Source organism: Salmo salar, chromosome 06 (genome assembly GCF_965601325.2).
Source record: "Salmo salar chromosome 06, fSalSal1, whole genome shotgun sequence".
NCBI classification, from domain to species: domain Eukaryota; kingdom Metazoa; phylum Chordata; class Actinopteri; order Salmoniformes; family Salmonidae; genus Salmo; species Salmo salar.
In genome coordinates this window covers 39284007-39300575 of record NC_138296.1, presented here as the reverse complement: position 1 = coordinate 39300575, position 16569 = coordinate 39284007, and the positions used below count along the sequence as shown (strand labels likewise).

The following is a 16569-nucleotide window of genomic DNA, read 5'->3' as shown; positions in this document are numbered from 1 at the left end:
GCCACTCCTGCGTTGTCATGGCTGTTTGTTTAATCATTTATTTATATAGCCCTTCTTACATCAGCAGATATCTCAAAGTGCTGTACAGAAACCCAGCCTAAAACCCCAAACAGCAAGCAATGCAGGTGTAGAAGCACAGTGGCTAGGAAAAACTCCCTAGAAAGGCAGGAACCTAGGAAGAAACCTAGAGGAACCAGGCTATGGGCAGTGGCCAGTCCTCTTCTGGCTGTGCCGGGTGGAGATTATAACAGAACATGACCAAGATGTTCATAGATGACCAGCAGGGTCTAAAAAATTATAATAATAATAATCACAGTTGTTGTCAAGGGTGCAACAGGTCAGCACCTCAAGAGGAAATGTCAGTTGGCTTTTTATAGCCCATTATTCAGAGTATCTCTACCGCTCCTGCTGTCTCGAGAGTTGAAAAAAGCAGGTCTGGGACAGGTAGCATGTCCGGTGACCAGGTCAGGGTTCCATAGCCACAGGCAGAACAGTTGAAACTGGAGCAGCAGCACAGCCAGGTGGACTGGGGACAGCAAGGAGTCATCATGCCAGGTAGTCCTTGAGGCATGGTCCTTGGGCTCAGGTCCTCCTCCTCCGAGAGAGAATTAGAGAGAGCATACTTAAATTCACACAGGACACCGGATAAGACAGGAGAAATACTCCAGATATAAGACTGACCCTAGCCCACCCGACACAAACTACTGCAGCATAAATACTGGAGGCTGAGACAGGAGGGTTCAGGAGATACTGTGGCCCCATCCGATGATACCCCCGAACAGGGCCAAAAAGGAAGGATATAACCCCACCCACTTTGCCAATGCACAGCCCCCACACCACTAGAGGAATATCTTCAACCACCAACTTACCATCCTGAGACAAGGCCCAGTATAGCCCACAAAGATCTCCGCCACGGCACAACCCAAGGGGGGGGCGCCAACCCAGACAGGAAGACCACGTCAGTGACTCAACCCACTCAAGTGACGCACCCCTCCTAGGGACGACATGGAAGAGCACCAGTAAACCAGTGACTCAGCCCCTGTAATAGGGTTAGAGGCAGAGAATCCCAGTGGAGAGAGGGGAACCGGCCAGGCAGAGACCGCAAGGGCGGTTCGTTGCTCCAGAGCCTTTCTGTTAACCTTCACACTCCTGGGCCAGACTACACTCAATCATATGACCTACTGAAGAGATCAGTCTTCAGTAACGACTTAAAGGTTGAGAACAAGTCTGCGTCTCTCACATGGGTAGGCAGACCATTCCATAAAAATGGAGCTCCATAGGAGAAAGCCCTGCCTCCAGCTGTTTGCTTAGAAATTCTAGGGACAATTAGGAGCCTGCGTTTTGTGACCGTAGCGTACGTGTAGGTATGTACGGCAGGACCAAATTGGAAAAATGGGTAGGAGCAAGCCCATGTAATGCTTTGTAGGTTAGCAGTAAAACCTTGAAATCAGCTCTTGCCTTAACAGGAAGCCAGTGTAGGGAGGCTAGCACTGGAGTAATACGTTTTTGGTTCTAGTCAGGATTCTAGCAGCCGTATTTAGCACTAACTAAAGTTTATTTTGAGCTTTAGCCGGAAAGTAGAGCATTGCAGTAGTTTAACCTAGAAGTAACAAAAGCATGGATACATTTTTCTGCATTTTTGGACAGAAAGTTTCTGATTTTTTTTGCAATGTTACGTAGATGGGGAAAAAGCTGTCCTTGAAACAGTCTTGATATGTTCGTCAAAAGGGAGATCAGGGTCCAGAGTAACACCGAGGTCCTTCAGTTTTTTTATTTGACGACTGTACAACCATCAAGATTAATTGTCAGATTCAACAGAAGATCTCTTTGTTTCTTGGGACCTAGAACAAGCATCTCTTTTTGAGTTTAAAAGTAGAAAGTTTGCAGCCATCCACTTCCTTATGTCTGAAACACAGGCTTCTAGCGATGGCAATTTTGGGGCTTCACCATGTTTCATTGAAATGTACAGCTGTGTGTCATCCACATAGCAGTGGAAGTTAACATTATGTTTTCGAATGACATCCCCAAGAGGTAAAATATATAGGGTCATTGTCCTTTTGGAAGGTGATCCTTTGCCCCAGTCTGAGGTCCTGAGCTCTCTGCAGGTTTTAATCAAGGATCTCTCTCTACTTTGCTCCGTTCATCTTTCCCTTGATCCTGACTGTTCTTCCAGTCCCTGCCACTGAAAAACATCCCCACAGCATTATGCTGCCACCACCATGATTCACCCCAGGGATGGTGCCAGGTTTCCTCCAGACATGACGCTTGACATTCAGGCCAAGAGTTTAATCTTGGTTTCATCAGACCAGAGTACCTCGTTTTTCATGGTCTGAGAGTCTTTAGGTGCCTTTTGTCAGACTCCAAACGGGCTGTCATGTGCCTTTTTACTGAGGCGTGGCTTCCGTCTGGCCGCTCTACCATAAAGGCCTGATTGGTGGAGTGCTGCAGAGATGGTTGTCCTTCTGGAAGGTTCTCCCATCTCCACAGAGGAACTCTGGAGCTCTGTCAGAGTGACCATTGGGTTCTTGGTCACCTCCCTCCCACCGATAGCTCAGTTTGGCTGAGCGGCCAGCTCTAGGACGAGTCTTGGTGGTTCCGAACTTCTTCCATTTAAGAATGATGGATGCCACTATGTTTTTGGGGATCTTCAATGCTGCAGAATTTTGAGTTCCCTTCCCCAGGTCTGTGAATCGACACAATCTTGTCTCGGTGCTCTACGGACAATTCCTTCGACCTCATGGCTTGGATTTTGGGACCTTTTTTATATAGAAGTGTGTGTGCCTTTCCACATGTCCAATCAATTTCATTTGCCACAGGTGGACTCCAATCAAGTTGTAGAAACATCTCAAGGATGAACAATGGAAACAGGATGCACCTGAACTTAATTTGTCTCATAGCAAAAGATCTGACTATGTATGTAAATAAGGTTTTATTTTTAATAAATTCATTGTTTTTGCTTTCATTTTTTTTGGGGGGGTGGGGTTTGTATAGTTATAAAATACAATTTAATTGGTCACATGCTTCGTAGACAGTGGGTGTAGACTAACAGTGAACTGCTTACTTACGGTCCTTTTCCAACAATGCGGAGTTGAAGACAAATGTGTATAAAATGGAAATGGTGACTTGAATAAAAAGAACAAGTACAAATAACATGGCTAAATACAGGGATTAACAGAACCGAGTTGGTATAGGGAGGGGTCAATTGACTAGCAACGTCTTATGTGGTGTATTAGTAATGGGGGGGGGGGGGGGGGGGGATCAATAGTTACAAATCAATCTTTTTGGACGACATTGATATTTGACAAAAGTATTTTTTTTTCTACTGTAGGTAGAGTTAGCTAGCGCTAGTCATCTGTACCTGCACCAAAACTCCTGTATTTTCATCCTATAGCTTGATCTCATCATTTTAAAATGGTGAACCAATGTTTTTAGGATGTTTTATTTCCCTGACTGAAACTCGTTTTTTCATTTTCTCTCTCTCTCTCTCTCTCTGCAGCAGACATATAGTGAGCAATATGTTTGGAACATCAAATTGCAATTCTCAATACATATGCTATCGTGATAATATCTTATCGAATGGTCCCTGGCAATTCCCAGCCCTATTGGTTATGTGGGCAAAGAAGCATTTTTGACCAAATTGGGAAATTACAAATTCATCCTCTCTGTTTCTTGCAATTATCTGTTAGCAAAATATAATCTCTAACCGTTAGTTTCAGAATTGCCATTATATTGATAGGGGAGTTCTGCTCAGTCATATAGATCACATTTGACGTTAACCTCAGTTCTCTGACACTGTTGGTGTCAGTTCTGCATTTACGCGCCCTGACGTCAGGGCCCAGTCCTCAGTGGGGCAGGTATGATGCGCCTCTCTCACAGTAAACTCGCCCACTGAGGAAGTGTGAATGGGAACATCTCATAAAGGATTTTCATGGAGCTGACTCATTGGAGGCCTTTCCTGCAATTGCTCGCAGTCCGTCTCTGGTGTTTTTTTATTTTATTTTTTAGCTTCTCTTTTTTTTTTTTTTTTTTTTTTGTTACGGCTTGCATGACTACATTTCAGTGTCTGACTATCTCTGCTGCTTCGCTTTAATTTTGGTGTTGACGTGCAGGTTTTCACTGGTCTTTAGCTTTGGGATTCCTTCCTCAACTCTGTGTGTGAATTCAAGAACAAAAGTTGTCCTTTACAGTCTTGAGAATTCTCTAGAATCTTCCCAGATTCAGGTGGAATAAGCTCCAGAACATGACCGTTTTTGTCTTTCGCACTGTTGAGTCATTGATACAGCCTAGCCCAGGGCTATTCAACTGTATTCTTACGAGGGCCAGGTGTGTGTGTGTGTGGTGTGTGTGTGTGGGGGGGAAGGGAAAAAAAAAAAAAGGTATTGCAGGCAGGCCAGACATTTAACACATGCTATTATTCTTCGGAAGAAATGTATTAAAAAAGCAGCGCACGCACACACCAATAAAGCACTTTTCTTCAAATTAAAGTGGACGGCGCTCAACCAACGTAAGTTGAAGTGCAACCCAAAAAAAATTCTAATTGAGAAGAACAAGGCGCAGCGCTCGCTTACTATTTTAACTATTAAAAGATACGGGTCCGCCCGTTTAAAAAAAATATATATATATATATTTTTTTTTCCCTTCCAATTTTCCTCCAAAATGACACCCAACTCTAACTGCCTGTAACTCAGGCCCTGAAGCAAGGATATGCATTTTCTTGGTACCATTTGGAAGGAAACGCTGTGGAAATGTGAAAGGAATGTAGGAGAATATAACACAATAGATCTGGTAAAAACTTATACAAAGAAAAAAACAACCATCCTTTTGTATATTTTTTTGTACCATCTTTGAAATGCAAGAGAAAGGCCATAATGTATTATTCCAGCCCAGCTGCAATTTAGATTTTGGCCACTAGATGGCAGCAGTGTTTGTGCGTAGTTTGTCAGATCAAATTAACCATTGCATTTCTGTTAAAATGTTGTCAAGACTGCCCAAATATGCCTAATTTGTTTATTAATATGTTCAAAACTGTGCACTCTCCTCAGACAATAGCATGGTATTCTTTCACTGTAATAGCTACTGTAAATTGCACTGTGCAGTTAGATTAACAAGAATTTAAGCTTTCTGCCAATATCAGATATGTCTTTGTCCTGGGAAATGTTCTTGTTATGTACAACCTCAGGCTAATGCGATTAGCATATGTTAGCTCAACCGTCCCGTGGAAGGGATACCGATCCCGAAGAAGTTAAATTAAAAGATTATTTTAAGTGATTGTTGTCATTTTAAAATAATCTGAATACTAAGCATCTCAATAAATAACACAAACACATGCCAAATTCTGGTCTGAAGGAAGTATTCTTTGAATTAATTTCCCTGTCATTAGGTGTGTTTTTATTTTTGTTTCTCACTCCCTTCTAATAAGTACTTGTGAGTCTCAGACGGGAAACAGAAGGCACATGTGTTCCTGAGTCGTAGAGTTCAGGAATGGGGTCATTATAGTTTTAAACTGTTCAAATGCTAGAGCCAAATTCATATGAACAAATAGACGCTAGAAACTACACTATAGACAACCACCAAAGTACTTGTCATTTTGACACTGAATGTCCGTATTTTGGCAGGGATTTTTTTTGCAGGTCTTTTTTATTAATGTTCAAAATTGCTCACAGGGCTAAATGAATAAACGGGCTGTATCTGGGCCGCCAGTAGAATAGCCCTGGCCTTAAGACTGCAGAGGAATGCAGTCTTGAGATGAATCTCCTCAGTTAGAGCCCAGCTTGATCCACAGCCCAAGATTTACAAAACCTCAGTTTGTTCAGCGTGTTTTGCCTCCCTCCAGGTTTCTTGCAGGTGAGGGTTTCTATTTGGATTGGTTGGCTCTTAATTGGGTCAAGCCCAGCTTACGCCAAACACAGAGGGCCTCTGTCAAACAAAGTTAGCCGCCAAAGTCCTCGACATTAACTGTGCAAGTTCATCCTATGCCCAAAAAAGGTACAGAAAAAAACCCACATTGCGGCTTTTCCCCACCCCTCCTCCATTTGCCTCAAGCTAATATAAGCCCAATGTACGTCAGGAAGCCAGAAAGATACATTCACCTATCAATAATGGGGGTGAGTGGAGAGTAATGGCAGGTGACGGGGTTGGATTAGATTTTTGGCAATGCACGGACTGCTGCTCTACTCTTTTCTCCAAAACTGAGATGCCTAGCTGGATCCCACTCTCCTTTTGTCAGGTGGGCTTAGAATTCTCACAAACTGCCTTTTAGCCAATTGTAGTCATGGTCTTTTGGAGTGGCAGGTGGTGCATCCAGTCTATTCACAGCTTAGAGAGCTCCAGTTGGTCCGAGCTGGTTGCCCAATGGGGCAGCCCAGTGGCAGAAGTTCAAAAAAGCACTTGGCTCTTGTCAATATGCCAAGCAGCAATATTCTTTAAATTAGACCATGGATTCTCTGTCTTTTAAGAGAAAGTTAACTTCTAAGTAAGACTGACTTTTTCATTTTGAATCCGTTTGCAATGCATTTCAACGAGGCTTGTGGTCGGAGCTACTGGTTAAGGAGAAGGAGGATGCTTCTTAATATGCATACATCACTATAGTGAAGGAGATTTACACACAGAGTTTGGCTACACATTTAATAGGGAGCATTTTAGTTGGCACAGATGGAAAGTCCTATCACATCTGCTGTGTTCCAATGGGGACTGGAGAAAGCCCCCTCTTTGATGGGTCCCTGGCCAAGTCCCACATAACCATTTTGAGTTTAAAATGGTGCTGTGACCATCTGCGAATAAAGTGGCTAACATAGCCAGGAATGGCTGATTTGGGATTCCTGGTGCATTGTCATCCATTGTTTCACTCTCCAATCTGAACACAGCAGGCCATCAACAGTTGTTTATTAGCCCAGCTGCTGCCCTTGGTGGGGTCACAGACAATATTATGTAAGAAGTGTTTATCAATTGTGGCATTTTATTCTGAATCATTTGGCAGTATTGTGTATATGTAGGTTACAATGTTTGCTTTGATTCTATACATTGATGGTACGATTTGAAAATGTTAAGTTGCAACTTTATTTTCATGCACATTTTGTCCTGCTGGTTAGTGCCTAGCATGTAAATGTAAGCCTAATGGCTACTCCTCCAGAAGCAGCTAACTCATGAAATAACTTTTGAACATATCTGGTGCAACAAATTGTGCTACACTTGACATCTGTGGATAGATTGCTTCAGAGTCTAACCCACTTGTGTTGGTGGAATGGTGACCCGAGTGAGCTGCTGATGCAGTTAGCCTTGATAATAATTACTTAGATTTACCCCTAATGTGCAGAAACATTTGGTGATGGCAAAGCTTTTCCGATAATTTACAGGATGTGTTTAACTGACTTTGTCTGCCTGCATGAGCCATTTAGCTTGTCTGTCCTCGCACTTCAAGATTCCAATGGTGGCACTGTACACCCCCCCCCCCCCCCCTTTCCATCAGCAAACCCCCACCCCCCTCGGCACTGGGAACAGCGCTCGATTGGCTCAGTGCTATTTGAATGAACAAGGCCCCCTCCTTTCCCTCTCCTCTCTCTCCCTCCCTCTGCCTTCTCAAACACCCTCAGCTCTTGTCTCTATTTATAGCCCTAGCCCCGCCCCTCCCCTGCCACTCAGCAGCTATTTCCAGCCGCCCTGAGCAGCCCAGTCTGTTTGTAAACTCAGTAGCGCTCCTCTTCTACTTCTGTGCTCTGCAACACGGGGGGGGGGGGGGGGGGGGGAGGAGGAGAGAAATGAACAAACAAACGGGGGAGAAATTGATTTAGGCTAAGGTACAACCCCTTTTTTGGAAAGACGCTGCAGGTTTTAATTCGTCTACCACTGGTTGAGGTGATGGGTGGTTCTGACTGCTTTCTCCTCTGTGGCAGATGCAGAGTGCAGCAGTGCTGCCTTTGTGAAGAGAACAAGGAAGCAGGAGGACACGCTGCAGTAGGAGGAGAGACTAGGTGGCTAACATTCAATGCCGTCAACAAAAGTCTACCTCCCGAGCACCGTCTACACAACCTCCTAGTGATCTATTTTCAGCTTCTCACTCTCTCTCCCCCTCTTCTCTATCTCGCTCCTCCTTCTCACTCGCCTCTCGCCATTCGCTGATCTCTCCCGTGGCGCTCTCAGATCTTCGCCGACGCAGTGACAGCCAGACTATTGAGCTGACTGTGTCCACGTCTACTCTGCTTGCGACACAGACGACTGGTGCTTTTTGGATGAGATTCACACTGACTTTTTTCTCTTTTTTTGCCTGCTATTTCTTTTCCCCAGCTTGACAGTTTTTCATGCGTGGTGTTTTGAGAAGGCTACGTAACTCCAAGAGGGCGGTGTGTATTTTAACTTTGCTCCTCTGAGTGGTTCAGTGCTGGTCTACTCGCCTCTGGCCAAACTACTTGTATTGTTTCTTCTGTAGCCTGTGCTGGGAACAACTCTCACTGTTCACCTGGAGACACTACAGTTCTGTTTGAGCCATGGAACTTCAAGGGTCTCTCTCCATCAGTTGTTTCATCTCTAGAAGAGGAATTCTGGAGTTTTCTTTAAAGATCTAAGAGGGATTTCGCAGTGTTCACCTTCTCATCTAGTCCAAGGTTTTCTCTCATTTTCTGCAGCTGAAACTTGCCTGGATAGTGTTGTTTTTCTTGTTTTCCCATATGTATTGGAAGGACACCCTTGCATTGGCATGCTTTTAAGGCCCACAGTGCCGGGGCTGTGCGCAATGTTGCAGACCATCTATGAGACCGAGTCCTGCTTCTCCTCAGACGCCGTGTCCAGCAGGGCGCAACCTCTGGAGCTGCTGCCCCAGTCCCAAGTGTCTGACATGCCCAGTGCTGGTGAGTCATACAGGGGGTTGAGGGCAGGGGATGGGTGGGTGCATGTCTGAGCACCTGAGAGGATGTCATTTTTTTTGTAGGACTGTTGTGGTGTTGTGACTGGAGGTGTAGTGTGTTTTTGTCTGTCACTCCATGTTATTGTTAAAGCTGCTTTTGAGGGAAGGACTTTTTTTAAATGAATGCATAGAAACCGACTACGGCCACTCAAGTTTTGGACTCGGTCTCAGTCTTCTACAACTACGTCCTAGTGTGCGCTGAGAGGACGGGGGATGGATTTACTGCTCACCCGTGCTTAAATCAACAGAGCGGAACGGCTATAGAGCAGCATGTGGGTGGTTCTCTTGCATATGTTCCCCTTGTTTACCCGACACCTGTTCAAATAAGTGGATGTGCGCATTTCCTTTGATTTTCTAACCTTCATGAATTGTCCCGCTGGCACTGACCTTGGTACGGTTAATTTGTGAAAAACATGACCGGATAGTGCTGACATTTTGGTAATGGTGATTTAGTCACGTTTTAAAGAGCTATTAGAATATGGGACAGGACCTTTTGGGGGACTTTACCTGGTTTGTGGTTTCCTATAAAATAGGTCATAGATGGATGGGTAGATAATAGGCTAGAAAAAGGCTGTTTCTTTAAATAAGGTTTCCTATTACAACAATGAGCATATGTTTATCATGTCAAGGACTATGCTCAAGATGTTCTCCGCACTTTACAGCTACAAAGTATTTCAGGATTAGACATTTAGTGGGTCAGCAATTTGGGGGGGATACATTTTAGTCATTTAGCTCAGTGTGTTCCACAACCACATCATATAGTACATTTATTTCCTCAAAGTAGCTATCAGCAAAGTCGGCACTAGTAAGGGGGGAAAAAAGTAGTGAGTTTACAAAATGCACCAAGGTTTTTCTGCTCTGTCTTGACACCTTGTACTTTAATCCTGTGAAAAGTTTTAGTAACTTTCCTTTGATGAAGTGTGAGGTGCTACTGAAGGTGTTTTTGCTCAGGTTTGTTAACACCAGCCTGTTACAAAAACTGGATCCTGTGAATTGAGGTCTTTGTTGCCCACTGAGAAGCAGTAGACAAGGCCTTAACGCGTAACATGTTTATTAAAAAGCTCCACCACCACGAACACAGGAAATAGAAGGAATGCCAGGTCCTTTGATCGGCTTAACCAGGATCATAAAGTGACGGGGACCTGACCTGCGGCAACAATGGTTACCCTCCACCGGAAGCTTCCTGGCTGCACCTGTTTTATCAATGTTACCGTTGCTCAGTCCAGACATATAGGTTTTATGATGATCCAACCTCACACGATATCAGTGGTTTCCTCATGTGATAGCCTAATATGGGCTTTGTAAATGTTACCGTTTCTCCAGACATACGCTACCGTTCAAAAGTTTGGGGTCGCTTAGAAATGTCCTTGTTTTTGAAGAAAAGCTAAGAAAATTGTCCATTTAAAATAACACGAAATTGATCAGAAATACAGTGTAGACATGGTTAATGTTGTAAATTTCTATTGTAGCTGGAAACGGTGGATTTTTTTTTATTTTTATGGAATAGGCGTACAGAGGCCCATTATCAGCAATCACTCCTGTGTTCCAATGGCACGTTGTGTTAGCTAATCCAAGTTTATAATTTTAAAAGGCTAATTGATCATTAGAAAACCCTTTTGCAATTATGTTAGCACAGCTGAAAACTGTTCTGATTAAAGAAGCAATAAAACTGTCCTGCTTTAGACTAGTTGAGTATCTGGAGCATCATCATTTGTGGGTTCGATTATAGGCTCAAAATGGCCAGAAACAAAGAACTTTCTTCTGAAACTCGTCAGTCTATTCTTGTTCTGAGAAATGAGGGCTATTCCATGTGAGAAATTGCCAAGAAACTGAAGCTCTTGTACAATGCTGTGTACTACTCCCTTCACAGAACGGCGCAAACTGGATCTAACCACAATAGAAAGAGTAGTGGGAGGCCCCAGTGCACAACTGAGCAAGAGGACAAGTACATTAGTGTGTCTAATTAAACAGGCGCCTCACAAGTCCTCAACTGGACGCTTCATTAAATAGTACCCGCAAAACACCAGTCTCAACGTCAACAGTGAAGAGGCGACTCCGGGATGCTGGCCTTCTAGGCAGAGTTGCAAAGAAAAGCCATATCTGACTGGCCAATGAAAAGATTAAGATGGTCAAAAGAACAGACACTGGACAGAGGAAGATTGGAATAAAGTGGTATGTAAGTTTGAGGTGCTCGGATCACAAAGAAGAACATTCGTGAGACGCAGAAAAGAAATAAAAGATGCTGAGGAGTGCTTGACGCCATCTGCCAAGCATGGTGGAGGCAATGTGACGGTCTGGGGGTGCTTTGGTGGAAGTAAAGTGGGAGATTTGTACAGGGTAAAAGGGATCTTGAAGGCTATCACTCCATTTTGCAACGCCATGCCGTACCCTGTGGACGGCGCTTAATTGGAGCCAATTTCCTCCTACGACAGGACAATGACCCAAAGCACAGCTCCGAACTATGCAAGAACTATTTAGGGAAGAAGCAGTCAGAAGACTAGCTTTCTGTGCTGGCCACTCCATTATAGTCACCGGATCTCAACCCTATTGAGCTGTTGTGGGAGCAGCTTGACCGTATGGAACATAAGTGCCCATCAAGCCAATCCAACTTGTGGGAGGTACTTCAGGAAGCATGGGGTGAAATCTCTTCAGATTACCTCAACAAATTGACAACTAGAATGCCAAAGGTCTGCAAGGCTGTAATTGCTGCAACTGGAGGATTCTTTGACGAAAGCAGAGTTTGACGGACACAATTAAAAATCATTATTTATTACCGTGTCAACGTCTTGATAATATTTCCTATTAATTTTGCAACTCATTTCATGTATGTTTTCATGGAAAACAAGGACATTTCTAAGTGACCCCAAACTTTTGAACGTGTGTGCGCTCACTCACACGACTGCTTTTCTACAATAATATCCTGCCTCTAAATATACCCCCGCCTAATAGGACTATGCTCTAATTACTACGACTAACAATATCAGGTAAGAAGAGTCAACTCCCACTGCAATATTTTTTGCATGGGATAAAATGTTTGTATATTGCTATTATTGATGTATAAGGATTTCTGATCGGTTATGGGCCTATCACAATCTAAAAATCAGAAATTATTTTAGATAAGAGAAAAGATTCAGCAGAAGGACTTCTATTTGACCAAGCCAGATGGAGTAAGTTAACATAATAAAAAAGGCTTATTGTGTATATCTAATTATAATCTAGTCAGCTCAACAACATAGCATATCTAGAGCGAAGGTTGTCAGAGACTGTTGGTCAGTAGGTAATGCTTCATAACAGCCAGCTGAGGTGAAGACAGTTCCAGGACAGTGCCTGTGACACATCCCGTTGATTGTGGAGTGCAGGGCAGGTAGCAATGTAGGTAAGGTAAGAGATGATTGTCTGGGAACACACCACACATGTATAGACACACACCCAACTCCACCATCCCAGACATGGGTGTGAGCACAGCACGGGGCTGGTAAACAGGCGTGACATGCCTGGGTGCTCATTATAGCACTGGAACATAAGAGGGGGGAGAGTGCTGCGGGTTGACAAGCCCTGGTGGTGATGGGGGGGGGGGGGGGGGGCAATGCTATATTTAAATTTGTCTTCATTTAGCAGCCTCTAGGAAGAAAATAAACCTAGTACTCAAATAATACTGTGAATTTTCCCCCACACATCACTGTTGGTGGGTAGCAAAAGTCCTCTACTTGTGGGGAGTAGACTATACAGGACAGCTAGAACACAGCAGGCCTGCTCCTGCAGTCAGTCCCTCCATTCATTTTTACCCCTCACATAACTCTTGCATCCATCTTGAAACTGAAAACGTACACAGAACATTCCAAATTCATAAAACTGTTACCCAAGGCCCCATATGATTCATAATGCGGTTTGAATGGACTAAATAAGCCATTTTGGACCACAGCGAATCAAGCGGAGTATGACTAAATGACAAGAGGCTTTTTTTAAAGACAACCCCTTCTTAAGACAACCCCTTAATTAGGCCTATCACAAGGCACATCTAATTTGAGCATGGCAAATTGAAACACAATCAAGGATTTCTAAAAAGATTAGACCTACTAAATTAGCTCCTATTCAAACTACCAACCATCATATCCAAGGAACCAGCCTAGTACCTTGCCTGCATAGTGTGGAAGAATGAGGGCTAATGGTGGGATCATGGGTTGTTTCAGAAAGGGGTTGTCGGTGTAAACGGGACTATCAAACATTCCATCTCAATAAGGATCTGGACCACATGAAAGGCCCTAGTGATTCCTGGTTGGATCACAGTTCCGACGCATACGTCTGCACTTGACTGCTCATAATTACAGGTCCGTGTTGCAGTGAGGGTTGTGGGCAGCCCCCAGCAGCTGGCTGCAGTGTGTAGCCTTGCGCTAGCAATATACCCTGCTCTAAGAAAAACATCTGCAAACTCCAAAACCATTTTGACGTAGCAACCGGCCCAGAGCCTCAGAACATGCAGGGCTTTAAAAAGGGCTCCATCTGTATAGCTGGATTGCAACAGTCATGACAGAGTTGGCAATAACTGAACTCAAGTTTCAATACCAGCCTATTGCCTTCTCAGCCTTATTAATTGACAGTCTTTTTGAGAACATTTTTCAACTATGTACAATTTGCATCATGTGATTACTGTGATCACTTTGACACATGGGCCAAAAGAGAACAGGGCTGTGAACAATTACAAGGTAGTGACTGAGGCATAACTGTGACAAAGCACCTTGTGCCACTAAACCAATTGGTTAGAAGGCATGACTGTGAAAGTGTGTTGTGGCCTAGCGACCTTGTTCTTGGCCCCATAAATCCCTTGTTGACATCACCACAGCATCATTCAAAGAAACTGGGACAAATCAATGTTCTACCTCATCCAATGAGAATAGACATCTGACCGATGTACAAGGCAAAGTGGAGGGTGGTGACAGCCAGCTGCAGGAAGAGGGAGATATCATAATGAAGTCACAGGCTGATCACTGAATGTCATCATGTTCAAGTGAAATGACCAGGAGGGAGAAACAGATTCATGTTTGCATGCCAGTGATTTCACATGGTGTGTTACAATGATATAGCCTAATGATGATATAGACCTCCAAGCCAATATCAGCTATATCAGATCTCCAAGTGTATGCTGCTCCCAAGTCTAGCCACTAAGTCTAGCAAGACGAAGGAGTTGATCGTGGACTATAGGAAAAGGAGGGCCGAACAGGCCCACATTAACAGGGCTGTAGTGGAGCGGGTCGAGAGTTTCAAGTTCCTTAATGTCCACATCACCAATGAACGATTATGGTCCAAACACACCAAGACATTTGTGAAGAGGGCACGACAACACCTTTTCCCCTTCAGGAGACTGAAAAGATTTGGCACAGGTCCCCAGATCCTCAACTGCTCGGCATCTGACCGTAAGGCGCTACAGAGGGTAGTGCATACGGCCCAGTACATCACTGGAGGCCAAGCTTCCTGCCATCCAGGATCTCTATACTAGGCGGTGTCAGAGGAAGACTCCAGTCACCCAAGTCATCGACTGTTCTCTCTGCTACCGCACAGAAAGTGGTTCTGGAGCACCAAGTCTAGGTCCAAAAGGCTCCTTAATTCTACCCCCAAGCCATAAGACTGCTGAACAATTAATCAAAATGGCCACCCGGACTATTTACATTGACCCCCCCCCCCCCCCCTTTGTTTTTACATTGCTGCTACTCACCGCTTATTATCTATGCGTAGTCACTTTACCCCCATCTACATCTCGACTAACCTGTACCCACGCACATTGACTGAGTACCGATACCCCTTGTATATAGCCTCGTTATTGTTATGTGATTTTCATGTTACTTTTAGATTTTATATGTATTTAGTAAATATTTTAACTCTTTCTTGAACGGCATTGTTGGTTACCGGCTTGTAAGCAAGCATTTCACGGTAAGGTCTACACCTGTTGCATTCGACACATGTGACAAACATCTGAAGAGTTAATGTTCTGCTGAAGAATGTGCTGTTTACTGTTAAATCACTTGAATCAGCTTGAAATACAGTAAACATTGAATAAGTCTGAACATCGCTTAAATGTACTTCTAACACGCAATGACATTTCTGATGCTGATTCTTAAAATACAGGACATGTAGCCTAGTTTGTGTGCATGAACATGTCGACTACTCCGTAAGTAATATAATTACAGGAATATTTTCAGGAGAGCAAGCCAGTGACAAATCAATCTAGTTTATTTAGCTCACCTATCACCTAGCTGTAATTGCCACCCTACTCAGGAGTTCATTGATTTTATTATTTTTTTTCTTTGAAGAATGTCAGTGTGATTTTTGTCTGAAACAGAATGGCAGGTTTGACAGGGTCAGGTATCTGGTTGCTGCAAATTCATTCAGTCACCCATTCAGTTGCAAATCTGTAATCCATCTAATCTCAAATGAGTCACTCTGATCTGCAGCAGTAAGTGCTGCTTTTCCATGATCTAAATCAAGGTTTGATTACTACACAATATTGCCAGGCCTCCCAAGTGGCGCAGCGGTCTTATGCACTGCATCAGTGTTGCGGCGTCAATACAGCCTGGGGTTCGTTCCCAGGCTGTGTCCCAACCGGCCGTGACCGGGAGTCCCATAGGCCGGCGCACAATGGGCCCAGCATCATCCGGGTTAGGGGACAGTTTGGCCGGGGGGGCTTAACTTGACTCCTCTCGCTCAAGCGACTCCTTGTAGCGGGCCGGGCACCCGCAAGCTGGCTTCCGGGTTAAGCGAGCAGGTATTAAGAAGCACGGTTTGGAGGGTCATGTTTTGGAGGACGCATGACTCGACCTTCACCTCTCCCGAGCCCGTTGGGGAGTTGCAGCGAGAAGATCGTGATCACGAGATTGGGGAGAAAAAGGGGGTAAAAATGACGACCAAAAAATAAAAAAATATATATATTCCCATATGCAGCAAGAGTCTACTGCACTGGTTGTGTGTCAGTCGCACACAAAGCCTTTCCCTGTAAACTATAATGCCTGCTTAAAATCAGACAGAGCCATCTGTTGTCCACAGTGATAGTCAAACCAACACACACACGCCACCTGATGAGACACTTTTTTTTTTTTCTCCAGCGAGAAAACAGCTTACTGCATATGCAGCTTACACACGCAAACAAATACACCAGGCACAGAAACAAAGGCAAACCATTAAAAGATATAGGGTAGACAGTCGTACGCCTGCTACTTATATAACCACAGTTCACATCAGAGTAAATGGCAGATTATTCTCAATACATCAGGGCATATGGAAGGAGCAAGGGCATAGATTCATCTCTAGCCGATTTAGAATGGTCAGCACCAGTTATGGAGCCCAATAGCCTTAAAGTCACTGATATCATGAGGTTGGATTATCATACACAACCGCTCATAAATTTGGGGTCACTTAGAAATGTCCTTTTGTTTTCCATGAAAACACATGAAATGAGTTGTAAAATGAAAATGAAATATAGTCAAGTTGACAAGGTTATAAATAAGGATTTTAAATTGAAATAATAATAGTGTCCTTCAAACTTTGCTTTCGTCAAATAATCCTCTAGTTGCAGCAATTACAGCCTTGCAGACCTTTGGCGTTCTAGTTGTCAATTTGAGGTAATCTGAAGATTTCACCCCATGCTTACTGAAGTACCTCCCACAAGTTGGATTGGCTTGATG

General features: G+C 43.9%; 1 protein-coding gene across 6 annotated transcripts in view; it reads left to right on the top strand.

The window, feature by feature from the left end:
- LOC106607176 (histone deacetylase 5) overlaps positions 1-16569 on the top strand; it is an 83583-nt gene that overhangs the window by 22024 nt on the left and 44990 nt on the right. For 3 of the 6 annotated variants that reach the window (XR_014392667.1, XM_082976557.1, XM_014203844.3), the window contains exon 1: positions 7766-8840. The exons of 2 other annotated variants lie outside the window; for them this stretch is intronic. Coding sequence is in view for 3 of the 4 variants with exons in the window: in XM_082976557.1 (XP_082832683.1) it covers positions 8690-8840 (151 nt within the window). In the remaining variant the exon portion in view is untranslated. Of the gene's footprint in view, positions 1-7764; positions 8841-16569 lie in introns of those variants that run through there. One more of the 6 variants, XM_014203846.3, reaches the window with a different exon arrangement.